Source organism: Sapajus apella, unplaced genomic scaffold, assembly GCF_009761245.1.
Source record: "Sapajus apella isolate SASKATOON/1434 unplaced genomic scaffold, GSC_monkey_1.0 scaffold220, whole genome shotgun sequence".
Lineage (NCBI taxonomy): Eukaryota > Metazoa > Chordata > Mammalia > Primates > Cebidae > Sapajus > Sapajus apella.
In genome coordinates this window covers 272,864-299,534 of record NW_022437160.1, presented here as the reverse complement: position 1 = coordinate 299,534, position 26,671 = coordinate 272,864, and the positions used below count along the sequence as shown (strand labels likewise).

At 50.8% G+C, this 26,671-nt stretch overlaps 1 protein-coding gene and 1 pseudogene across 3 annotated transcripts in view; both read right to left on the bottom strand.

Moving 5' to 3' along the window:
• Nucleotides 1–15,130: 15,130 nt before the first annotated feature.
• Nucleotides 15,131–16,370, bottom strand: LOC116544524 (annotated as a pseudogene).
• A 6,378-nt stretch (nt 16,371–22,748) lies between these two features.
• BCAT2 (branched chain amino acid transaminase 2) overlaps nt 22,749–26,671 on the bottom strand; it is a 17,905-nt gene continuing 13,982 nt past the window's right edge. For all 3 annotated transcript variants that reach the window (XM_032270954.1, XM_032270957.1, XM_032270956.1), the window contains 5 exons: nt 25,478–25,620; nt 25,224–25,309; nt 24,855–24,995; nt 24,705–24,779; nt 22,749–23,143 (listed from right to left, as the gene is read on the bottom strand). In XM_032270954.1, the coding sequence (XP_032126845.1) occupies nt 23,105–23,143; nt 24,705–24,779; nt 24,855–24,995; nt 25,224–25,309; nt 25,478–25,620 (484 nt within the window). In that variant the 3' untranslated portion in view covers nt 22,749–23,104. The remainder of the gene's footprint in view (nt 23,144–24,704; nt 24,780–24,854; nt 24,996–25,223; nt 25,310–25,477; nt 25,621–26,671) is intronic.

The following is a 26,671-nucleotide window of genomic DNA, read 5'->3' as shown; positions in this document are numbered from 1 at the left end:
TTTTTTTTTTTTTTTTTTTTTTTTTCTAGATGGAGTTTCACTCTTGTTACCCAGGCTGGAGTGCAATGGCGCGATCTCGGCTCACCACAACCTCCGCCTCCCTGGTTCAGGCAATTCTCCTGCCTCAGCCTCCTGAGTAGCTGGGATTACAGGCACACGCCACCATGCCCAGCTAATTTTTTGTATTTTTAGTAGAGACGGGGTTTCACCATGTTGACCAGGATGGTCTCGATCTCTTGACCTTGTGATCCACCCGCCTCGGCCTCCCAAAGTGCTGGGATTACAGGCTTGAGCCACCGCGCCCGGCCATTATTGACTTTTTAATACTTATTTATTTATTTAGTTTTTTTGAGTCAGAATCTTGCTCTGTCGCCCAGCCTGGGGTGCAGTGGCACTACCTCGGTTCACTGCCACCTCTGCCTCCCAGGCTCAAGCGATTCTCCTGCCTCAGCCTCTGGAGTACCTCAGATTACAGGTACCACCACCACGCCCAGCTAATTTTTGTGTTTTTAGTAGAGATGGGTTTTCACCATGTTTGCCAGGCTGGTCTCGAACTCCTGACCTCAGGTAATCCACCCGCCTTGGCTCCCAAAGGTGCTGGGATTACAGGTGTGAGCCACTGTGCCCAGCATTTATTTTTATTTTTTTGAGACAGAGTTTTGCTCTTGTTGCCCAGGCTGGAGTGCAGTGGCGCCATCTCGGCTCACCACAACCTCCGCCTTCTGGGTTCAGTCAATTCTCCTGCCTCAGCCTCCCGAGTAGCTGGGATTACAAACGTGCCACCACATCCAGCTAATTTTGTGTTTTTAGTAGAGACAGGGATTCTCCACATTGGCCATGCTGGTCTCGAACTCCTGACCTCAGGTGATCTGCCTGCCTCGGCCTCCAAAAGTGCTGGGATTACAGGACTGAGCCACCGAGCCGGCCCCATTTTTATTATTTATTTATTTATTTTTGAGACTGAGTCTCTGTTGCCCAGGCTGGGGTGCATTGGCACGATCTCACTGCCACCTCCACCTCCCGAGTTCAATAGATTCTCCTGCCTCAGCCTCCCGAGAAGCTGGGACTACAGGTGTGTGCCACCACGCCCGCCATGGACTTGAGCTGGGACTCCTCCCCGGGTTCCTTATGTAAGGCGTGTCATAGATTCCAGTCCTAGCAAGCACATTGCCCGGTCTCCCTCCCCTCACACAACCGAGATTTCCATATTGTCCTTCAAGTCACTTCCTGGTGGGAAGGAAGCGGGCCTGGGCCAGCCCCCGCTGCTGCAGCCCGGCAGCGGCAGTGGAATCTGTCACCTCGGACCCTTCGTGTTAAGTCCAAAGTTCAAGTGAGAGAAATATCGCAGTCAAAAGAGCATAACTGTGGGTGGCTGAGGTCAGCGGAGGGATTTGATGCCCAGAAAAAACGAAAGTCGGCATTTGTAGAAAGCGCAGCTTTCCACTCTGATGGCACAAGCCCTGCTCAGTCAAGGGAAAGAAACAGAATTTGAAATTTCACAAAGCTCCTGAGCAGTGGTTTAGGTCCTGGGGGTGACTCAGGTGAGATGTTAGCTCCTTGTCAGAAAAGTCCACCTCCTGCTGTCAAGGAAAAGTGAGGCGGACAGTGTGACAAGGAGGAGGGAGCGCTGGGCACCATCCTGACCCGGTTCCCACCGGCCCACCATGCCAGGCTGGAGACCAGGAGACACAGACCCAGAGGGAAGGGAAGAGACAGACACCCAGAGAGAAGGGGAATCAGGGACCTGATGTGTGTGCAGAGACCCAGAGTGGGAGACAGAGACCCAGAGAGAGATGGGGACAGAGACCAAGAGAGAGAGGGCGGGACAGACACCCTGAGAGAGAGGGGGACAGAGACCCGGAGAGAGAGGGGGGCAGAGACCCGGAGAGAGAGGAGGACAGAGACCCAGGGAGAGAGGGGGACAAAGACCCAGTGAAAGAGGGGAACAGAGACCCGGGGGGGGGACAGAGACCCATAGAGAGAGGGGGACAGAGACCCAGAGAGAGATGGACAGAGATCTAGAGAGAGAGAGAAGGGGACAGAGACCCAGAGAGGGAGGGGGACAGGGACTCAGAGAGAGGGGGACAGAGACCGGGGGGGGACAGAGACTCAGAGAGAGAGAGGGACAGAGACCCAGAGAGAGAGAGGGACAGAGACCCAGAGAGAGAGGGACAGAGACCCAGAGAGAGAGGGACAGAGACCCAGAGAGAGAGAGGGACAGAGACCCAGAGAGAGAGGGGGACAGAGACCCAGAGAGAGAGGGGGACAGAGACCCAGAGAGAGAGGTGGACAGAGATCCAGAGAGAGAGAGAGGGGGACAGAGACCCAGAGAGAGAGGGGGACAGAGACCCAGAGAGAGACGGACAGAGACCCAGAGATTAGAGAGAGGGGGACAGACCCACAGAGAAAGCGACAGAGACCCAGAGAGAGAGGGACAGAGATCCACAGAGAGAGAGAGAGGGGGATAGAGACCCGGGGGGGGCAGAGATCCAGAGAAAGAGAGAGAGGGGGACAGAGACCCAGAGAGAGAGGGACAGAGACCCGGGGGGGGGACAGAGACCCAGAGCAGGGGGTGACAGAGACCCAGAGAGAAAGGGACAGAGACCCAGAGAGAGAGGGACAGAGATCCGGGGGGGGTGGATAGAGACCCAGAGAGAGAAGGGGACAGAGACCCAGAGAGAGGGGGACAGAGATCCAGAGCAGGGGATGATAGAGACCCAGAGATAGAGGGGGACAGAGACCCAGAGAGAGAGGGACAGAGATCCAGAGAGAGGGGGGGACAGAGACCCAGAGAGAGAGGGACAGAGACCCAGAGAGAGGGGGGGACAGAGACCCACAGAGAGAGGGACAGAGACCCAGAGCAGGGGGTGACAGAGACCCAGAGATAGAGGGGGACAGAGACCCAGAGAGAGAGGGACAGAGATCCAGAGAGGGGGGGACAGAGACCCAGAGAGAGGAAAGGTAGGAAGGGAAGCTGAGAAACGTGTTCAAATGTGCACACTTCACTGTATCTGAGCACCTTGCACTCAAAATCCTGTCGTCCTCCCTTCCAGTAGAAGCAGCCGCTTTCCTCATCTGGACAGTCTGCAGTCCCGAGTCAGCCAATCCTCCGCAGGGTCCAGCCCACCAGCTCTGGAAGCTTCTAGACCTGCATCCAGCCTCAGCTCCCGGCCGGCCACACAGACCGAGCTGCACAGAGTGGGCAGTGAGGAGCCTCCATGGGCACCCGGAGAAGTGCAGGCCCTTCCTTGTCCACTGATATTGACAGAACCCACACTGAGAGGCTGGTCTGGGATGGGATCTCTGGGGGAGGGTGGGCCAGGATGGAAGCAGCTGAATGTTGAATTGGGGTGAATTTATTGACAGATTCCACACTTAAGCATTGGCTGTAGGGGCTGGGAGTGACTCCAGTTTGCTCTTTGACTGAGTGAAATCTGAATCTCAAATACTTTGTAAAAGTTGGCCAGGTATTGGCCACGCCTGCAATTCCAGCACTTTCGGAGGCTGAGTGGGGAGGACTGCTTGAGGCCAGGAGTTTGAGACCAGCCTGGGCAACACAGCAAGACTCCTGTCTCTACAAAAAATACAAAAATTAGCCAGGTGTGGTGGCACATGCCTGTGGTCCCAGCTACTCGGGAGGCTGAGGGGGGAGGCTCACCTGAGTCCAGAAGGTGGAGGCTGCAGTGAGTTATTATTGCACCAGTGCACTCTGGAACAAGTGGCCTACAGAGCAAGACCCTATCTCAAAAAAAATGTTTTTTCTCTGTTGTGTCTATTTCCTCTTGTGCTCATTCTAATTTAGCTTTCACTCCTGATTTTTTTTTTTTTTTTTTGAGACAGAGTCTCACTCTGTCACCAGGCTGGAGTGCAGTGGTGCAATCTCAGCTCACTGCAACCTCCGCCTCCTGGGTTCAAGCGATTCTCCTGCCTCAGCCTCCAGATTAGCTGGGACGACAGGCATGCACCATCACGCCCAGCTAATTTTTGTATTTTCAGTAGAGACGGGGTTTCACCAAGTTGTCCAGCCTGGTCTCAAACTCCTGATCTCAGGTGATTCGCTTGCTTCAGCCTCCCAAAGTGCTGGGATGACAGGTCTGAGACACCACGCCTGGCCCTGATGAGTTAACTTTTATGTTTGTACAGACAGGGTCTCACTTTTTTGGCCAGGCTGGTCTTGAACTCCTGCCCACCCTGGCCTCCCAAAGTGCTGGGATTATAGGTGTGAGCTACTGTGCCCGGCTGTTTGTCTTAATTTCCCTCTTTGTATATCAGTCATATAGGATTTAGCACATCCCCCAACTCCGTGAAACCTCACCTTAACTTGATTACCTGTAGGAAGACAGTATTTTCAAGTAGGGTCACGTTCAGAGGTTCCAGGTAGACATGAAGCTTCTGGGACACTGCTTCCCCAGTGCACACCTCTGTATGAAGTTAGTCAACTTCCTTTCTTCTCGAATTTAAGAGAGCTGTATCCTCTGGAGGAAGTTTCACAGTTGGCACTAGGGTGGGCCAGGATAGCTTTCTGAGCCTTAAAAGTCTTAAAGTTCTCGCTGGGCACAGTGGCTCAAGCCTGTAAGTCCAACACTTTGGGAGGCGGAGGAGGGCAGATCATCTAGGGTCACGGTGAAACCCCGTCTCTACTAAAAATACCAAAATTAGCCGGATTTGGTGGTGCACACCTGTAGTCCCAGCTACTTGGGAGGTTGAGGCACAGGAATCGCTGGAACCCTGGGTGGCGGAGGTTGCAGTAATTCAAGATCATGCCACGGCACTCCAGCCTGGGTGACAGTGCAAGACTCTGTCTCAAAAACAAACAAACAAAAAAAACTATTCGAGCATGGTGGTGTGCACCTGTAATCCCAGCTATGCTACTCGGGAGGCTGAGGGAGGAGAACGGCTTGAACCCGGGAGGCAGAGGTTGCAGTGAGCTGAGATTGCGCCACTGCACTCCAGCCTGGGTGACAGTGAGCCCCTGTCTCAAAAAAATATATAAATAATAAATAAATAAGCCGACTGTGTGCTGTTTCCCCATAGCACTGTATTCAGTATGTAACCACTCAGCACAGCCACCTCTCCAACATTCAGGAGCAAACTTCATCTCCATGGTTCCCGCCCCCACCGTGATCGGAACCTTCTCTGAGCGCCTGCCAAGATCAGCTGGGGTTTTGCTTCTCCACCGGTTTTCGTCAGTGTGGTGCTTTGCCCTTCCAAGAGGTTCTGCTGAGCGAGTATTTCCTGGGTCCCTGGGGAGCCAGGCTATTCCACATCTTCCAGCTTCTCCACTGCACCCTGTCCTCCCCTACTCACTGGAGCCCCCAGAGAGTTCACTACTGTTCTCGATTTCTTTCACTGGTGTTTTGTTTTTTAAGACGGAGTTTCACTCTTGTCACCCAGGCTGGAGTGCAATGGTGCAATCCTGGCTCACCGCAACCTCTGCCTCCTGAGTTCAAGCGATTCTCCTGCCTCAGGCTCCCAAGTAGCTGGGATTACAGGCGCCCACCACCACACCAGGGTTATTTTGTATTTTCAGTAGAGATGGCGTTTCTCCACGTTGGTCAGGCAGGTCTCAAACTCCCGACCTCAGGTGATCAGCCAGCCTTGCTCTCCCAAAGTACAGCGATTACAGGCGTGAGCCACCGCGCCCGGCTTTATTGTTCTCAACACTAATGGCAGAGGTCTTCTTAGGACAGGGGAGTGAGTTCTATCGACGGACAGGCGGCCCCTGCTTGCTGGCGATGAGCGGCTCCACAGCATCACATGGACCGAGTTTCCGTGCTGGAGCGTCTTGGAGATGCAGCGGTCTTTGTTGACTGGCATGGGCTGCTTGTCTTTGCTGCTCTTGGTAACCTCAGTCCACATCCCCTTCACGGCCACCAGCACCACCTGGCAGTGCTATCCGAGGCCTTCACGAGGCCCAGGAGTTTCTTATTGTTGCGGCAGTTGATGGGCACTTGGTGTTGAAATCCCCCTCCGCTCATTTCTGCAGCTCCCCCGGGTCATCTCACTCTTGGGCTTGTTGAGGAGGCTCACGATGGTCACTACGCTCTTGGTTCACTCCTGTTTCTTCTGCGTTGCTGCTGCCTCCCTCCCTCCCTCCTTCCCTTTTCTTCCTTCCTTCCCTTCCTTTCCTCCTCCCTTCTTTCTTCCTTTCTTTCTCTTTCTTTTGGAAGAAGTTAACTCGCGTTTCGTCCGCATTACTGCTGCTTCTTTCTTTTTCTTTCTTCTTTTTCTGGGGGAACAGGGTCACTCACCCAGGCTGCAGTGGCACGATCTTGGCTCACTGCAGCCTCCGCTTCCCAGAGTCAAGCAACTCTCCTGCCTCAGCCTTCTAAATAGCTGGGATTACAGATTACGGGTGCCCCACCTGGCTAATTTTTTGCTTTCTTTTTTTTCTGGGAGAGAATCTCACTGTGTTGCCCAGGCTGGAGTGAAGTGGGCTCACTGGAACCTCTGCCTCCCTGGTTCAAGAGATTCTCATGCTTCAGCCTCCCAAGTAGCTGAGATTACAAGTATGTGCCACCACACCCGGCTAATTTGGTATTTTTAGTACAGATGGTGTTTCACCATGTTGGCCAGCCTGGTCTTGAACTCCTGACCTCAGGTGATCTGCCCGCTTTGGCCTCCCAAAGTGCTGGGATGACAGGCATAAGCCTCCACACCTGACTGAAAACCAATCTGTATCATCACCCCACAGCATCATCACTTGAACCATTTCTCTTTTTTTTTTTTTTTTGAGACAGAGTCTCACTCTGTCGTCCAGGCTGGAGTGCAGTGGCTCAATCTTGGGTCACTGCAACCTCCACCTCTTGGGTTCAAGCAATTCTCCTACCTCAGCCTCCGAGTAGCTGGGATTACAGGCGCCTGCCACCACACCCGACTAATTTTTGCATTTTTGGTAGAGGCTGGGTTTCACCTTGTTGGGCAGGCTGGTCTCAAACTCCTGACCTCAGATGATTGATCCACCCGCCTCAGCCTCCCAAAGTGCTGGGATTACAGGCGTGATCCACCGCGCCCAGCCGAACATTTTCATCTTACAAAATTGAAACTCTCTACCACAATTAAGCCCCAGTTCCCCTCCCCTCAGCTCCTGGCCACTTTTCCCAACCCCGTTTGTTGAAAAGATGGTGGTGAGCTCCTTTAACGACTGATAAGCTCTTGAAAATGGACAGGAAAATTCACAGCATTTTCTGTTGTTAATGATCAATGAATTTTTAAACAATTATCTTCCCTCTAAACATTCAGACTACTACAGCTAAAGATAACAAGCCACAAATTTCACAATTGTAGATTTCCCCCAAATATTTGAACAGTGACTGTATATTTATCAGTGAACTTTTCACAAATCTGATATTGCAGTTTCCCTTAAATGCCACGAATAGGAGAAAAACGGTAATACCCTCTCCATCATACTTTTCACAAGTCTGATATGCCAGATTCTTACAAATGCTTTAAGTATCTTTGAGAAGGCTGGGCAAGGTGGCTTAGACCTGTAAGTCACTGCACTCCAGCCTGGGCAACAAGGGCAAAATTTTGTCTGGGGTGGGGGGAAGAACTCCCAGAGAGCTCCCTTACCCTTCCACCAAGTGGGGACACAGCAAGAAGGTGCCAGCAATGAACCAGGAAACTGGCCCACACCAGTCACGGAATCTGCCAGTGCCTTGATCTTAGAGTCCGCACCCTCCAGAGCTGTGAGAGATACATGTTTGTTCCTTAAGCTACAGTCTATGGTATTTTTGTTACAACAGCCTGAATGCCCTCTCACCAAGGATGAGTCAGTTCTCACGAAGCCTACATTCCAGGCAAAGCCTGTGTGCCTGTATTATCTTAGACTCTGTCATAACCACATGAGTTGGGAAATTGATTTTTTTTGAGACGGAGTTTCACTCTTGACGCCCAGGCTGCAATGGCACTTGGCTCACTGCAGCCTCCACCTCCCAGGTTCAAGTGATTCTCCTGCCTCAGCCTCCGGAATAGCTGGGATTACAGGCAACTGCCACCGCACCCAGCTAATTTTTTTGTATATTTAGTAGAGATGGGGATTCGCCATGTTGGCCAGGCTGGTCTCGAACCCCTGACTTCAGGTGGTCCACCTGCCTTGGCCTCCCAAAGTGCTAGGAATACAGGCGTCACCCACTGCGCCCGGCCAGGAAATTGATTTTGGTGATCCTGATATACTTCCCACAACTGCCTACTCAGAGTGTATTTTTGCATTTGTTTATTATTATTGAGATGGAGTTTCACTCTGTGGCCCGAGCTGTAATGCAGTGGCGGGATCTCGGCTCACTGCAACATCCACCTCCCAGGTTCAAGCGGTTCTCCCTGCCTTAGCCTCCCGAGTAGCTAGGGTTACAGGCGCCCGCCACGATGCCAGGCCTCATTTTTGTATTTTTAGTTGAGACCGGGTTTCACCATGTTGGCCAGGCTGGTCTCGAACCCCTGACCTCAAGTGATCCGCCCGCCTCGGCGTCCCAAAGTGCTTGGATTACAGGCATGAGCCACCCCGCCCGGTCGACTTGGAGTGTCTTATTTTTATAATACAGCCTGAAAAACTTGTTCTAAGTCATAGTATTGTAATAGGTTATACATTATTTCACGGCTGTTTGTTCCAGGACCTTCTCCGGGAAACGTGTGGAACGTTTCCTCTTTGTTACACACTCAGGGTGAGCCCGTTTGCAAGCTTCGTCTCTGTCTCTTTGCCACGAAGCTGACCCTCCAGTTCTGTGACCCCCTTGCCAGTTGGCACCAGCAGCACGGAGGCCCTGGTAGGGTGCTGGCTGGCGGGAGGAGGGTGCGGGGGTCTCCTCACCAGCTCCTGACTCCACGTAGCATCTTGCCAGCAGCCAGGGTCAGCCATGGCTTCCGCTTCCTGTTACTTTCCGCACTTCCGGATGTAGATTTCCAGGCCCCTCAGACTGACAACCCAGCCCGCCGGAGGCCACGCCCTCTCGGAGGTCCGAGACCCGCTGCCTGCAGGCCCTCCCTAGAGATCTGTTTAGTTTGCAGAGGTGGCCGTTTTTTTCTTTTCGTTTTCTGTTGAGAAATGCTGGGTGTCTGATTGCTGAGAAATGCTGAGTGTATGATAAAAAATGTTGTTTGTTAAGAAGAACGATGGCAAGGAAAACCTAGCTGCCCCCCCACCCACCCAGTGGAAAACTGCTTGGGGCATTCTAAAGTGGCAAGACAGTATATGTCTATCACACCCCGGTTAAAACAATTCTTTAAGCACCGGCTATGTGACCCTGACCCCGTGGTTCCCTCGTGGAGAATACTTTTTAGTTGGTGATCAGTGGTAAGCAGGCAGCAGCTGCCTACCTAGTTTATTTTTGTTCTACGAGAAAACGCAGAACACCTGTTTGTTCATAATAATCACCTCTTCAGAGAGATTGTGGTTCGGAATCTGCTTGAGCCCTCAGTGAGGAATGCTGTCAGCTCAGAAGGCTGTTGACCCCACCCCACTGCAGTTCCACTCTGCTGTTCTATCTGGGTGCTTCTTAATGCCTTCAGCACCGCCTGAATGGGGGTCTCTATGGCCGAGCTGTCTTGGTATTTTTCTTTCTTTTTTTTGAGTTGGAGTCTTGCTCTGTTGCCCAGGCTACAGTGCAATGGATCGAGATCTCGGCTCACTGCAACCTCTGCCTCCAGGGTTCAGGCGATTCTTCCGCCTTAGCCTCCTGAGTAGCTGTAACCACAGGTTCATACCACCATGCCCGGCTAATGTTTTGTATTTTTAGTAGAGATGAGGTTTCACCGTGTTAACCAGGATGGCCTGGATTTCCTGACCTTGTGATCCACCTGCCTTGGCCTCCCAAAATATTGGGATTACAGGCGTGAGCCACCGCGCCTGGCCAGGTTGCCATTTTCTCATAATAAAACTTACCAAAAAAAAAAAAAAGTGATCAGTTAAAACCTGTAAAACAGGTGGCAGATGATCAGAATTAAAATGCTTTAAAATCTTTTGTTATTCTGGAATATGACTGAGTGATTAGATTTTGTCATTTTAAGGATGCATGTTAAAATTTCAAGAGTAAGCCAGGTACAGTGGCTCCTGCCTGTAATCCCAGCACTTTGGGAGGCCGAGGTGGGTGGATCACCTGAGATCAAGAGTTCAAGACCAGCCTGGCCAACATGGTAAAACCCCATCTCTACTAAAAATACAAAAATTAGCCAGCCGTGGTGATGGGCGCCTGTAATCCCAGCTACTCAGTAGGCTGAGGCAGGAGAATTCCTTGAACCCAGTAGGCAGAGGTTGCAGTGAGTGGAGATCGTACCAATGCACTCCAGCCTAGGAGACAAGAGAGAGACTCTGTCTCAAAAAAAAAATTTTTTTTCAAGAGTGGGCCAGGCACTGTGGCACATGCCTGTAATCGCAGCACTTTGGGAGACAGAGGCAGGAGGATCGATCCCTTAAGCCCAGGAGTTTGAGACCAGCCTGGGTAACATGGTAAAAACCCCATCTCTACAAAAACATACAAAAATTAGCCAGGCGTGGTGGCAGACACCTACAGTCCCAGCTACTTAGGAGGCTGAGGTGGGTGGGTTACCTGAATCCAGGAGTTCAAGGCTGCAATGAGCCATGATTATACCACTGCACTCCAGTCTGGGTAACAGATCAAGACCCTCTAAAAATAAATAATTTTTCTAAACTTGCAAATGGTCACAAACATTTAAAAATTTGGAAGGGCCAGGCATGGTGGCTCACGCCTGTAATCCCAGCACTTAGAGAGGCCGAGGTGGGTGGATCACTTGAGGTCAGGAATTCGAGACCAGCCTGACCAACATGGTGAAATCCCATCTCTTTAAAAAAATTAAAATAAAAATAAATAAAGATTTGGAAATACAGTACCAGCAATTCTTACTTTCCAGATCCATTTGAAAGTCACATGCCCCCTTGACCCCATCACCACACTAACCCATACTCCAGCGTGTACTTTCTGCAAACAAGAACATTCTCCTACACAACCAAGCACAGCTGTCACAATCAGGAGAGCGGCCTTGACCCACGACCACTCTGGCATCGTCAGACCTCCTTCGTGTTTGCCATATGTCCCAGTGATGTTTTTTATGGCAAAAGAATGCAGTTCAGAGCTGGGTGTGGTGGCACACACCTATAATCCCAGCACTTTGGAAGGCCAAGGCAGGTGGATCACCTGAGGTCAGGAGTTCGAGACCAGCCTGGCCAACATGGTGAAACCCTGTCTCTACTAAAAATGTAAAAATTAGCTGGGCGTGGTTGTGGATGCCTGTAACCCCGGCTACTTGGAAGGCTGGGGCAGGACAATCTCTTGAACCCGGGAGGATGAGGTTGCAGTGAGCCAAGATTGTGCCATTGCACTCCAGCCCGGGCGACGAGAGTGTAACTCTATCACTCGGCCGGGTGTGGTGGCTCACGCCTATAATCCCAGCACTTTGGGAGGCCGAGGTGGGTGGATCACAAGGTCACGTGTTCGAGACCAGCCTGGCCAACACAGTGAAACCCCGTCTTTACCAAAAATACAAACAAATTAGCCAGGTGCGGTGGCAGATGCCTGTAATCCCAGCTACTCTGGAGGCTGAGGCAGGAGAATTGCTTGAACCTGGAGGCGGAGGTGGCAGTGAGCCGAGATTATGATCATGCCACTGCAGTCCATCCAGCCTGCGCAACAGAGCTGGACTCCGTCTCAAAAACACAAACAAACAAAAAATTAGCCAGGCGTGGTGGCGTGCACCTGTAATTCCAGCTACTCAGAAGGCTGGGGTGGGAGAATCGCTTAAACCCGAGAGGTGGAGGTTGTAGTGAGCGGAGATCGCGCCAGTGCCCTCCAACCTGGGCGACAGAACAAGACTCAGCTCTCCCCACCACCCCCCTCGTACCCTGCCCCCCGCCAAAAAAAAAAAAAAGAATGCAGTTCAGGGTCACGCACTGCTTCTGCAGGCAGGTGTCTCTGATAGTCAGGAAGGACAGCTCTGCCGTCTTCCCTGGTGTTCATGACCTTGCCATTTGGAACACTGCAGGCCACTTATCACTGGTCTCTCCCTGTGTGGATTTATTTGATGTTTCCTCGTGATCGGATTCTTTGGCAGCACAGCGACTGACATCACGCTGTGTGTTTCTCATTGGAAGTCAGGTCAGTCGGGTGTCCACCTCTCCAATTTCTGATGACATTTGCTTAGTCACATGAAGCAGGTGGCATCAGCCAGACTTCTCCTTTGCCAAACAATGAGAGCTTTGTGGGGAGAGACTTTGAAAGTGTACAAATATCTATTTCTCATGAGGGGTTGTTTGTTTGTTTTCTTTTTTCTGCCTTTTTTTTTTTTTTGAGATAGAGCCTCACTCTGTTGCCAGGCTGGAGTGCAGTGGCATGATCTCGGCTCACTGTAAACTCTGCCACCAGGTTCAAGTGGCTCTCCTGCCTCAGCCTCCAGAGTAGTTGGGATTACAGGCACCCACCACCAAGCCAGGCTAATTTTTGTAGTTTTAGTAGAAACGGGGTTTCACCATCTTGGCCAGGCTAGTCTTGAACTCTTGATCTCATGATCCACCCGCCTCGGCCTCCCAAAGTGCTGGGATTACAGGCGTGAGCCACCATTATATACTGATATATATATCATTATATAATTAGTTATATCATTCTCTAGTTTAGGTGTTCAAACTTATTTATTTTTGGTACTCTTTTTATTTACTTTTTTTTTTTTTTTTTTATTTGAGGCAAGAGTCTGTCTCTGTCGCCCAGATTGTGTGCAGTGGCACAATCTCAGCTTACTGCAACCTCCGCCTCCTAGGTTCCAGCGATTCTCCTGCCTCAGCCTCCCAAGTAGCTGGGATTACAGGCATGTGTCACCACGCCTGGCTAATTGTGTATTTTTAGTAGAGACAGGGTTTCACCACATTGGCCAAGCTGGTCTCAAACTCCTGACCTCATGATCCGCTTGCCTCAGCCTCCCAAAGTGCTGGGGTTACAGGTGTGAGCCACTGCACCTGGCCCTTTTTATTTTGGGGGGTGCTCTGTATTTAGCGTTCTATTTTCCCAACAGGAGCCCCCTCAAGCTGGTGGCTATGTGCTATGGTTGTTTGTTTTTGAGACAGGGTCTCACTCTGTCGCCCAGGCTACAGTGCGATTCGGCTCACTGCAACCTCTGCCTCCCAGGCTGGAACCTTCCTCCCACCTTAGCCCAGCAAGTAGCTGGGATTACAGCGCACCACCTAATGATTGTATTTTTAGTAGAGATGGGGTTTCAGCATGTTCCCCAAGCTGGTCTCAATCTCCTGGCCTCAAGTGATCTGCCCACCTCAGCCTCCCAAAGTGCTGGGATTGCAGATGTGAGCCACTGCGCCCAGCCTGTTTGTTTTAATCAACTCTCATGGGTTTCAAAGCTATGCGTTTTTGATATGCCCCCATTAGTCACACTTGAGTCATTCCCAATTTCTGGTACAGCAAAATATTCTAAGCTCATTTTTTTTCTTTAAACCAGCTCTAGAGGCCGGGCACGGTGGCTCATGCCTGTAATTGCAACACTTTGGGAGGCTGAGGCAGGTAGATCACGGGGTCAGGAGTTCAAGACAAGCTTGGCCAAGCTTTCATTCGAGACAAGAGTCTGTCTGTCACCCAGGTTGGAGTGCAGCGGAGCCATCTCGGCTTACCGCAACCTCCACCTCCTGAGTTCAAGTGATTCTTGATCCCAGCACTTTGGTGAAATCCCGTCTCTACTAAAAACTACAAAAATTATCCAGGCATGGTGGCACATGCCTGTAATCCCAGCTACTGGGGAGGCTGAGGTAGAGAACTGCTTGAGCCGGGAGGTGGAGGTTGCAGTGAGCCGAGATCGCACCATTGCACTCCAGCCGGGGCGACAGAGCAAGACTCCGTCTTAGACAGAAAAACAAACAAACAAAAAACAGCTCTAGAATCAGCCGTGTCTCCAAGGCTGATTCTAGGATGGGAAGCCAAGATTCGAACACTAACAGGGCTCATTGCTTTTGCTTTTGAATTTTGGCTATTAACAGTTCCTCTCAGTGGACAGATTTTATATATATATACACACACATACACACACACACACACACACATATATACACTCACACACACACATATATATGTGTGTGTGGCCAGACACAGTAGCTCACGCCTGTAATCCCAGCACTTTGGGAAGCTGAGGCAGGAGGACTGCTTGAGCCCAAGAGTTTGAGACCAGCCTGGGCAACACAGTGAGACCCCGTCTCTACTAATAATTTAAAAATGAGCGGGGTGTGATGGTGTACACCTGTGGTCCAAGCTGCTAAGGCTGAAGCTGGAGCATCTCATAGGAGGCATATTACATGGTATATATAATAAACAAGGGGATATCTAAGATTTTGCCACTTCAGCCTGGGCAACACAGTCACACTCTGTTTAAAAAAAAAAAAGACAAATTCAATACCTCTAGTTTTCTCCCTTTCCCTATTTATTTATTTATTTATTGTGGAAATAATATGATACATTTATTAGCTATACTAGACAAGAACAGAACTAAGTACTCCAACTCTACTGCAGCATTACAAAAAAAAATCATCCCTTCACCACAGTGTGAGATCTAAGGACAACCTGCCCAAGGATGCACGTTATATAAAACACAGCAAGATTGCTGCTGCCCTGCCAGGTACTTCCAGTCTCTACCCAGGCCCTACTGAAATACTGGTGGTCCCAATTAGTTTTATTGAAATAAATCTTCAAAGAAAAAGATAAAGCATTTAAAAAGAGAAGTCAAGATGCTTCAGGAACCACATATCCAACACAAACTTTATCCTCCAATGAGTTATGTTTGCCTCGCACTAATAAACTTTTATTTCACTCAAATTAGAGCAAAAATCTTCTATACATTCCGTATCTTCCCTGCCCAATAATTCAAAGAAAAAAAAATCCAAAATGGGTAGTAAAGAAATACATAAGAATTAACAGACCCTTTAAATTTGTTTTAAATATTTTTAAAGTTAAAAAGTGTTTAAAGCTTGTAATTCCTAGTAGGAAAACATTACCTGAATGAATACCCTAATGGCAAACTACTGTAAAATGCTTCAGCTGCATTTGGGGGAGAGGAGTAGGGATTATCTTCAAAGCACCCCAGCTCTCTTGATAAGACGGTCAGAGGGACATTGGTTTGTATTATTGCGACATCCATAAGGTGATCTACGTTGCTTTTCCTTCAGCAAAGGCTTTATTTATAGGGCATTATGCTTGACCTCCAAATTTGGCTGACAATTTGCTGATAAGATTGATAACCTTTGGGTTGCTCTGGTATTTTGACATATTTGCTGGGTTCTGAGCCACATCCTGGAAGGCCACCATAACTTCTGGATCCTGCATGGCTGCAAGAACCTCTGGATCACTAAGAATTTCATTGAGTGCAGGCATTCCGGCCATTCCAGGCATGCCCCCTCCCATCCCGGGCATTCCGCCGGGAAAACCACCAGGCATTCCTCCAGGAAAGCCACCTGGAAAGGAGCCATACTGAGCTCCTGACTGTCGTCTGGCTTCTTCCTCCCTCTGGGATCTCTCATGCCCTTCTCGAGCCTTAACTCTTTCTTTCTTTGGTCTCTCGCTCTTCACGTTTTCGCTCATACTTTCTCCGATGTTCTGGAGTTTTCTGTGCCCTAGGCTGAACTGCTTTCAGCATTGCACTCGCTTCTTCATCATAATCCAGTTTACAGGCAAGGGCAAGATCATGGGCTGCTCCTTCCCAGTGGCCTAGAAGTCTGTGTGCTTTCCCTCGCCCCTTGTAAGGCTGAGCTGAATCAGGATTTATTTCAATGGCTCTGTCACAGTCTCGGATGGCAGCATTTGGCTTCTGTAATTTGACGAAGACACGGGCCCTCTTGGCATACAAAATGGCCAAGCGAGGAGTCAGCTTGATGGCATCTGTGAATAAGTCAATGCCTTTCTGCGATTCACCATCATTTAGGGCTTCAATAGCAGCCACTCTCTTACCATTTGCCTGATCCATCATCTCCTCTGCTATCTCTGCATTCTCATCTCCCATTTCTTGAGGGCTGTCAGTGTCTGGTTCAATCATACCTTCATTATCAGTTTCTAGGTCACTTTCCTCACTTGATCGTTCGGCTGCCTTTAAGTCTTCCTCTACCTTCTTACTATCAGGTTTTTCTTCCTTGGTATTTTCTTCTGATTTAGCTTTCTGAGTAGCAGGTGGTATGTTACCCCCCATCCTCTCCACCCACTCCCTCAGGAAGCGCATTTCTTCTGTGTGCAGAACGCTTGGATCCTGCTTACACATCTTCACAAAGGCCCGAAGCTCGTTCACTTTTCGGGGGTCCATGGTCGTGAGGCGGTGGACGAAGCTAAGGGTCTGTGGCCCGCTTCCAGGCCGAGGCGCTGGCTCGGCGTGACCGCGCAGAAGGGGGCATCTCTTATTTATTTTATGTTTTTGAGGCAATGTTTCACTCTCATTGCCGAGGCTGGAGTGCAATGGCGGGATCTCGGCTCACTGCAACCTCTGCCTCCTGGGTTCAAGCGATTCTTCTGCCTCAGCCTCCCAAGTAGCTGGGATTACAGGCATGCACCACCACGCCCAGCTAATTTTGTACTTTTAGTAGAGACAGGGTTTCTCCATGTTGGTCAGGCTGGTCTCAAACTCCTAACCTCAGGTGATCCACCCGCCTCAGTCTCCCAGAGTGCTGGGATTACAGACATGAGCCATGGAACCCAGCTCTTTTCGGATTTATAACCCCCTTTTCCGACAGAAATATGACTTCGTTTTTCTTAATTTCCTCATCAGTCAATTCTCCTGCATGTTACCCATCTCTCGTCTCTACGGCCGTTCCCTCCTTCTACCTCCCCTGTGCCCTCTGCAGCTGGCTTGTGCTCTGACTCCCCTGGCCACAGCCTCCTCATCCTACTAGTTTGGGGGACTTACGTTTCCCACTTGGGTTTTCCCCACTGTACTGAACTGATCACATGAGTAAATGCCTTCTTCACCCCATAAAGGCCCTGACATCCCACTTCTGGGCCATTGTGCCCCCAACACCCCAAGATGGCCTGCCTGTCCCACCTCAGCCCTTAGAACTTTATTGTTCAGGAAGAAAAGGTTATGGAAGGGGAAGAATGCTGGTTTCTATTTCATTTATTTGACAGTATCAGTGTTTTCTTTCCCGGCCTCTGGAGTTTGAGTCGTACTCACCCGTGTCATTAAAAGAATTTTCCAGTGCTTACCTTCACTCAGTATGGTTTCCTACTTCACACTGAAGCCTTTGATCTATCTGGAGTTTATTCAGTGGGCTTTTATTTTTTTATTTTTTCCTTTGCTTGGGTTGAATGGGTTTTCTGTATTCACCCTTTTTCATATTTATCTTTCCTCTTTTTTTTTTTACTCACCCCCATCTCATATTTACCTTTCGATCAAAGTTATATATGTACACAGTAAAGTCACACAGTTCTGCGTGTTCAGTTTAAACGTCCCCATGCTTGCTGTGCCAATGGCAATTAATCTCTGGATTAATGATAGCAATGTGAACCACTGGGACACACCCACACTAAGATATCAGTGGTTTAAGCAGTTGATTGATTGTTTGTTTTAGACATGAAATCTCACTCTGTCACCCGGGCTGGAGTGCAGTAGAGCCATTTCGGCTCACTGCAACCTCCGCCTTCCGGGTTCAAGCAATTCTCTCGCCTCAGCCTCCTGAGTAGCTTGGATTACAGGTGCCCGCCATTACACCCAGCTAATTTTTTTTTTTTTTTTTTTTTTTTTGAGACGGAGTTTCACTCATGCTACCCAGGCTGGAGTGCAATGGCGTGATCTCGGCTCACCGCAACCTCCGCCTCCTGGGTTCAGGCAATTCTCCTGCCTCAGCCTCCTGAGTAGCTGGGATTACAGGCACGCACCACCATGCCCAGCTAATTTTTTTTTGTATTTTTAGTAGAGACGGGGTTTCACCATGTTGACCAGGATGGTCTTGATCTCTTGACCTCGTGATCCACCCGCCTCGGCCTCCCAAAGTGCTGGGATTACAGGCTTGAGCCACCGTGCCCGGCTAATTTTTTATGTTTCTAGTAGAGATGGGGTTTTACCACATTGGCCAGACTGGTCTCAAACTTCTGACCTCGTGATTCACCCGCCTCAACCTGTCAAAGTGCTGGGATTACAGGTGTGAGCCACTGCACCTGGCATTTGTCTGTGTGTGTGTGTGTGTGTGTGTGTGTGTGTGGTTTTTTTTTTTTTTTTTCCTGAGACGAGCCTCGCTCTGTTGCCCAGGCTACAGTGCAGTTGTTCGATCTCCACTCAGTGCAACCTCCGCCTCCCAGGTTCAACTGATTCTCCTGCCTCAGCCTCCCGAGTAGCTGGGATTACAGGCGCCCACCATCACTAATGGCTAATTTTTGCATTTTTAGTAGAGACGGGTTTCGTCATGTTGGCCAGGCTGGTCTCAAACTCCTGACCACAAGTGATCCACCTGCCTCGGCCTCCCAAAGCGCTGGGATTGCAGGTGTGAGCCACTGCACTTGGCCCTACAATTGATCTTTGTTTCTGTTTATGTCAAGTCTAATTAGTAGAGAGGCAGAGGGTCAGGGACCCAGGCTGGTAGCAGGCTCTGCTGTTTTCACATGTGCTTCCAAGGTCTCTCTGGGTGTGGGAGGCAGGTTCCCAGATGAACTGCAGTGATCTCCACCTCTCGGTATCTATGCACTAGGTTGTACTTTGTGGCGGATAGCACACGGTGGAAGTGGTGGGATGGGCCAGGCGTGGTGGCTCACACCTGTAATCCTAGCACTTTAGAAGGCTGACGCAGGAGGATTACTTGAGCCCAAGAGGTCAAGACCAGCCCGAGACCCCTGTCTCTACAAAAAAATTAAACATTAGGCTGGGGCAGTGGCTCACACCTGTAATCCCAGCACTTTGGGAGGCTGAGGCAGGTAGAACATGAAGTCAACAGATCGAGACCATCCTGGCCAATATGGTGAAACCCGTCTCTACTGAAAATACAAAAATTAGCTGGGTGTGGTGGCACACACCTGTAGTCCCACCTTCTTGGGAGGCTGAGGCAGAATTGCTTAAACCCAAGAAGTGAAGGTTGCAGTGAGCCACGATCACGCCACTGCACTCCAACCTGGTGACAGAGTGAGACTGTCTCAAAAAAAGAAATCCCTAAAGTATGGGGTTGGGAGGCATTCCAGGCTGGGAAGCACCCGCACTCCATGGAGATGCCCAGCCTGGAAGCCCTCCCATCCCCACCCCGTGCTCCTGTGCTCGGGAAGCTTTCAGATGTTGCCCTGTGCACCTCTTTATCTGACAGGTTTTTTTTCTTTTTTAATTATATGATAAACTGATAAACGTGATTTCCTTAGTTCTGTGAGGCATTGCAGCAAATTGTTGAGCCCAGGGACGGAATCATGGGAACCCCAGATTCCTAGCCACTCAGTCAGAAGCTCAGGTGACAACGTGGACTTGTGATTGGCATCTCCCATGCAGGCAGCGTTGTGGGACTGAGCTCCTCACCTGTGGGATCCGATGCTATCTCCAGGTAGATAGTGTCAAAATTGGACTGAATTATGGGACACCCAGCTTGGGTAGGAGAATTTGTCAGCATGGGAAAAACCCCACACGCCTGCTCACAGAAGTGTTCCGTGTGAGCCTGAGAAAAAACAGGCGTTTTTTTCTAGATAAGTTCCGTGGAAGGGGAACACAGTTTTTTTGTTTTGTTTTGTTTTTTGAGTTGGAGTCTTGCTCTGTCAACAGGCTGGAGGGCAATGGTAGAATCTCAACTCACTGCAACCTCCGCCTCCCAGGCTCAAACGATTCTCCTCCCTCAGCTGCCAAAGTAGCTGGGACTATATGCACACACCACCAACCCCGGCTAATTTGTTTGTTTGTTTAGAGATGGAGTCTCCTCGCTTTGTCGCCCAGGCTGGAGTGCAGTGGCGCCATCTCAGCTAACTGCAACTTCCGCCTCCCAGGTTCAATCATTCTCCTGCCTCAGCCTCCTGAGTAGCTGGGACTACAGGTGTGCGTCACCACACCTGGCTAATTTTTGTATTTTTAGTAGAGACGGGGTTTCACCATGTTGGCCAGGCTGGTCTTGAACTCCTGACCTCAGGTAATCCACCCACCTCAGCCTCCCAAAGAGCTGGGATTACATGAGTGAGCCACTGCTCCCGGTACATTTATCTATTTTGGAGATTTCACATAAATAGAATCCTACAATATGGCTGGATGCAGTGACTCACACCTGTAATCCCAGCACTTTGGGAAGCCAAAGTGGGCTGATCATGGGGTTAAGAGATCGAGACCATCTTGGCCAACATGCTGAAACCCCGTATCTACTAAAAATACAAAAGTTAGTTGGGTGTGGTGGCTCATGCCTATAGTCCCAGCTACTCAGGAGGCTGAGGCAGGAGAATCACTTGAACCTGGGAGGCAGAGGTTGCAGTGAGCTGAGATTGCGGCACTGTACTCCCGCCTGGGGACAGAGCAAGACTCTGTCTCAAAAAAAAAAAAAAAAAAAAAAAAAAATAGTAATAACTGAATCCCACAGTATGTAGCCTTTGTGACTGGCTTCTTTCACTTAATGTTTCCGAGGCTCATTCAAGGCCTGTCAGTGTTTCAATTCCATTTTTTTTTTTTTTTGAGACAGAGTTTTGCTCTTGTTGCCCAGGCTGGAGTGCAATGGTGTGATCTCAGATCACTGAAATTTCTGCCTCCCAGGTTCAAGCAATTCTCCTGCCTCAGCCTCCCAAGTAGCTGGGATTACAGGCATGCACCACCACATTCGGCTAATTTTGTATTTTTAGTAGAGACGGGGTTTCTCCATGTTGGTCAGGCTGGTCTTGAACTCTCGAGCTCAGGTGATCCGCCTGCCTTGACCTCCCAAAGTGTTGGGATTACAGGCGTGAGCCACCGTGCCCAGCCTTCATTCCTTTTTAAGGCTAAATAACATTCTGTCATGTGGATGCACTGCATTTTTTTGACCATTCATCTGGGGTGGACATCTGGGTTGGTTCCACATTTTGGCTATTATAAATAATACTGCTATGTACTTTCATATACTCAGTTTTGTCTGAATACCTGTTTTTGTTTTTAATTATTTTTGGCATATACCTAGGAGCGGAATTACTGTGTCATATTGATAATTCTTTTTTTGTTTTTTTTAGAGACTGGGGCTTGCTATGTTGGCCAGTCTGGTCTCGAACTCCTGGCCTTAAGCAATCCTCCCACCTCAGCTTCCCAAAGGGCTGGGATTACAGGCATGAGCCACCGTGCCCAGCCCTCTCCTTTTTTGCCTTTGACTTTATACTCATCCCTGACCACCAGATGGCGCTGCAGGCACAGCACAGTATTGCCTGAAGCATAGCATGCTGTGGCTGGGTTATCACTACAGTTGAGATTTATTTACCTAGACTTATTATTTTATTTTTATTCATTTTAATTTACATTTTTCAATAGGAAAGGTAGGGTCCAATATTTACCAGGTTTTCTGGTTTGAGTGACAGAGCAAGAATGTCTTAAAAACAAAAGAAAACACAGTTGGCCGGGCGCAGTGGCTCACACCTGTAATTCCAGCACTTTGGGAAGCTGAGGCAGGCAGATCACAAGGTCAGGAGTTCAAGACCACGCTGACCAACATGGTGAAACCCCGTCTCTACTAAAAATACAAAAATAAAATTAGCCAGGCATGATGGTGTGCGCCTGTAGTCCAGATACTTGGGAGGCTGAGGCAGGAGAATCACTTGAACCCAGGAGGTAGAGGTTGCAGTGAGCCGAGATTGCGTCACTGCACTCCAGCCTGGGTGACAGAGCAAGACGTGATCTCAAACACACACACACAGTTTATAAAACACCTTGAAGGCCTGGCACGGTGGCTCACACCTGTAATCCCAACAGTTTGGAAGGCTGAAGAGGGAGGATCGCTCGAGGTCAGGAATCAGAGCAGATTGGCCTACCAGGTTCAAGTGATTCTCCTGCCTCAGCCTCTTCAGTAGCTGGGATTACAGATGCCCGCCACCGTACACAGCTAATTTTTCTATTTTTAGTAGAGATGGGGGTCTCGCCATGTTCGCCAGGCTGGTCTCAAACTCCTGGCCTCAAGTGATCTACCCGCCTCAGCCTCCTAAAGTGCTGGGATTACAGGCTTGAGCCACCGCGTCCAGCCCCCCTGTACATTCTTAAAAATCATTGAGGTTGGCCAGGCGCTGTGGCTCAAGCCTGTAATCCCAGCACTTTGGGAGGCCGAGGCGGGTGGATCATGAGGTCAAGAGATCAAGACCACCCTGGTCAACACAGTGAAACCCCAACTCTACTAAAAAATACAAAAAAAATTAGCTGGGCATGGTGGCGCGTGCCTGTAATCCCAGCTACGCAGGAAAATTGCTTGAACCCAAGAGGCGGAGGTTGCAGTGAGTCAAGATTGCACCATTGCACTCCACTCTGAGTGACAGAACAAGACTCAGTCTCAAAAAAAAAAAAAGATGGGGGGAACAGACAGCAGAGTCAGGGGGCAGGGATCGGGGCCTGGTGGGCTTTGAGAGGAAAGGGTGCAGTGCCTAGGGGTCCAGCCTAACGACTGGGTGCAGGGTGGGCTGTCCCCAAAATGGGAAAGTAGGCGACGAGCTGGTTGGTTGGAGGAGACACTAAGCTCAGGGTGGGAGATGTGAAACCTCCCGCAGGTTGGAGAAGCCATCAGAACACCGGAAGCTCAGATGACTGGGTCCTTCAGAATAAAATGGGCTGAGGAAGCAGGATTCCTGCGTTAAGACCCCAGAGTTGCATCACCGAAGAAGCCAGACAATGTCTGTTCTTTGGCATTTTATTTCAAAATTGCAGCAAAAAGAAAGAAAAAAATCAACGGCAGCACCGGGGGTCTGGCCTGAGAGCGGAGAGATGCGGGGTCGGGCCAAGGTGTATCCTTGGCCTCACAAGGAGCAACAGGGTGGACCTGAACCCGACGAGGGGCTGGAGGCCGAGATGCCCGGGCGGCCCTTATGGCTTTGGGAGTGTTGCAACCACATGGGGGGTGCCAGAGACCCAGACGCCACCCCCTGGCCTTTTATTTTATATTGCACTTGAGGTGAGTCATTGGTAGGGAGGCGAGTGCTGGTGTGATAAGATGCTACGGGTCGGTGGAACCGGAGCACAGCACGCAGCATCACACCGGGAGCATCCACTCGTGGGCTTTCGTTCCGTACTGCAGGACAAGAGAGGCAGTGCGTGAGGTGGAAGCTGCACTACAACTCCCAGCAAGCCCTGGGGCGTTCCAGGCCGAGTACCTACGGAGCTGTGCCCTGGCGCCTCAAGGGAAATGTAGTCCATTTCCCAGAGGGTGCCCCCCCCCCCCCCCCCCCGCCCGCAACAATGATGGGAACGGGGAATCAAGGCTAAGATGGCGCAGAGGCTTCAGGGAGATGTAGTTCTAAAGAGAGGAATTATGGCCAGGCCTCTAAAGCTCTTGGAAAAAGTCACTTTCAGCTGAGAAAGCCCAGATGGTGGGGGATGTGTAGTTCTACTGGCTGATGCACAGGAGTTTACAGAAATGCAGCTCTAGGTCCGGGAAAGGAGCCCAGAGATTCTTGGGAAAGAGATTTTGGCCCAGAACCGGAATGCCCCCAGAGGCTTATGAGAGGAAACAGTCTGGTGCCAGAGAGGGGCCAAGGTCCAGAGGCTCATGGGAGGAAGCTTTCTCAAACCAAAGGGATAGCCCAGGGCTCTAGGGAATCTACGAGGGCTGACCTGAGACGGCCAGAGGGCTGGCTAAGGTCTCAGAGATTCATGGAGAGGGCCTTTCTCCCACCAGGACACCCAGAGGTAGCAGAGGATCACAGGGAGGGGGTTTCTCCCCCCAGGGAACCCAGCAACCTCAGAGGTCCACAGGGAGTTTCTCCCACCAGGACACCCAGGGGCTGCAGAGGATCATGGGAGGAGGTTTCCAAAGCTGAAGAACTATTCAAGGCTCCAGGAGCTCACAGGAAAGGGTGATTTAGCCCCAAAGGGTTTTCCAGGGCACAGAGCAACATAGAAAGCCCACTCTCCCGGGCCTCAATAAGAAGGGCCATTAGGCCAGGCGTGGTAGCTCATGCCTGTAATCCCAGCACTTTGGGAGGCCGAGGTGGGCAGATCATGAGGTCAGGAGATCAAGACCATCCTGGCTAACACAGTGAAACCCCGTCTCTACCAAAATACAAAAAATTAGGTGGGCATGGTGGCATGCGCCCGTAGTGCCAGCTACTTGGGAGGTTGAGGCAGGAGAATCGCTTGAACCCATGAGTTGGAGGTTGCAGTGAGCCGAGATCGTGCCACTGCACTCCTGCCTGAGTGACAGAGTGAGACTCCATCTCAAATACATTTTTTAAAAAGGGGCCATTATCAGGACCAGCCTGGCCAACATGGCGAAATTCCATCTCTACTAAAAATACAAAAATTAGCTGGGTGTGGTGGCACATGCCTGTAATCCCAGCTACTCAGGAGGCTGAGGCAGGAGAATCGTTCGAACCTGGGAGGCGGAGGTTGCGGTGAGCCAAGACCACACCACTGTACTGCAGCCTGGGCAACAGAGCAAGATCCCATCTCGGGGGGAAAAAAAAAGGAAAGGAAGGCCATTATCTGTTCCTGTTTTACTAAAGGAGGCTGGCTCTTAGTCCAGGGGCTCATGGGACACCAACTTCTCCAGGGGACCAGCTCCCAGCCCAGTCCCTGGCTCCCGGCCCATCCCCCCAGCTCCCTGCAGCTCCCTGCAGCTCCCTGCAGCTCACCTGAATCTCCTTCAGCTCCTTCTGGAAGCGGAGGATCAGCTCAGGCCCATTTTCCATGGTGGGAATATGGAAGTTCTGGGGCAGAAGGTGCAGTGAGGATGGAGCCCCTCCCCTCCTTCCCTCCCACCTACAATGGCAGCCACACCTCACCTTGTCTTTGTACAGGATTCTGTGTACTGGGCAGACCTGGCAGGCGGTGCCTGAGCCAAAGACTTCCCGCACCCGGCCCTCCTCCAGGGCCCGAAGCAACTCCTTCATGGTGATGGTGCGCTCCACCACCCGGAACTCACCCTGCAGGGCAGGTGGCAGAGACACACATGTCCCCAGAGGGCGGCCTGCTGCAGTCCTCCACCTCTCCTTCCCTCCCTCAGGGTGGTGAAAAAGACAGAAACCCAAGGGGAGAGACAGACCCAGGAGAGGGGACAGAGACATGCCAGTGTGCCCCAGTCCCTGCCATAGCCCTTTGATGCCCTGGCCCCTTGCACACGGTGCCGTCACCAGAAGTCGCCATGTCCTCACCCAGGTCTGAGCCAGGTCCAGCAGACTCTGTCTGACCACTCCAGGCAGGATGACACCGTCCAACGGGGGCGTCACCAGCTCCAGCACTAGGGCAGGTGTACAGGGTGGAAGATGTTACCTCTCACCCCCTAGATCCCCCATCTTAGGATCCACCCCCTTCCCCCATCCCAGCATCCCTGGGGCCTGTAACCTGCCAGGAATGATGGTGCCACCCACTTCTACCAGGGCTTGGGCTGGGTCATGGGTAGGCTCACCCCCGTCCTCATGGGTCCAGTAGACGAAGATGTTCATGGTGCCCACCTCAGTGAGCTGGTGGTCGGGCCCGTACAGCCAGAGGACCTGTTCACAGCCCCGCCTGAATGCCTCCTGCTGCACTAACACAGTGGGCCCGTAATTCCTGGAGGGGGGCAGCCTGGTTGGGTGGGGCAAGGGAACCCCATCCTTCCCCAGCCCCAAAAAAGGCCCCACCTGCCCCCTGCCCCCCCCCCACAGCTCTCCTGGGGCTCCCCAGTTCCCCAACAGAATTCCTGACATTCCTTTGGCATCAGGGCCCTAGGTGGGATGTCCCCTCTTTCCTGCCTCTACCCCCTTTTTCTTTTTTCTTTTTCTTTTTTTTGAGATGGATTCTCGCTCTGCCACCCAGGCTGGAGTGCAGTGGTATAATCTCAGCTCACTGCAACCTCTGTCACCAGGTTTCAAGCAATTCTCTTGCCTCAGCCTCCCAAGTAGCTGGGTTACAGGCATGCGCCACTACGCCTGGCTACTTTTTGTATTTTTAGTAGAGACAGGGTTTTACCATGTTGGTCAGGCTGGTCTCAATCTCTCAACCTCAGGTGACTCCCCACCTCAGCCTCCCAAAGTGCTGGGATTATAGGCGTGAGCCACCACGCCAGGCCTTATTTTTATTTTTTTTCAGTAGAGACAGGGTTGACCAGACTGGTCTCAAACTCCTGGCCTCAAGTGATCTACCCACCTTGGCCTCCCAAAGTGCTGGGATTACAGGTGTGAGTCACCGTGCTCATCCCCAAAACCATTTCTGATGTCACCTCCTCGAGAGGTGCTTCCAGACCTCCAGGCTGGGTGCCAGAACTTCCCTGTTCTCCCCCAGTGAATTGGGCTACCTGGATGACTTTCTGTCTCTCTCCCAGAGACTGCCTCTCCTTTCACCTGTTAACAAGCCTCCCATAGCTCCCCAGTGCCTGGGGACAAGACCCTAGCCTCCATCCGGTGTTCCAGGCCTGCCTGGGTCTATGAATACTTAAGCTTTTTGCAAAACCCGGACTTATTTTTGTAACCTGAACATCTTCTGTGGTCCTATTCCTTCTGTCACCAGGTTTCAAGCAATGGGGTCACACATGGTCCCCAGGATTAGAACGTTTGCTGACTTTTGCCAGGCGTGGTGGCTCACGTCTGTAATCCCAGCACTTTGGAAGGCCGAGGTGGGCACA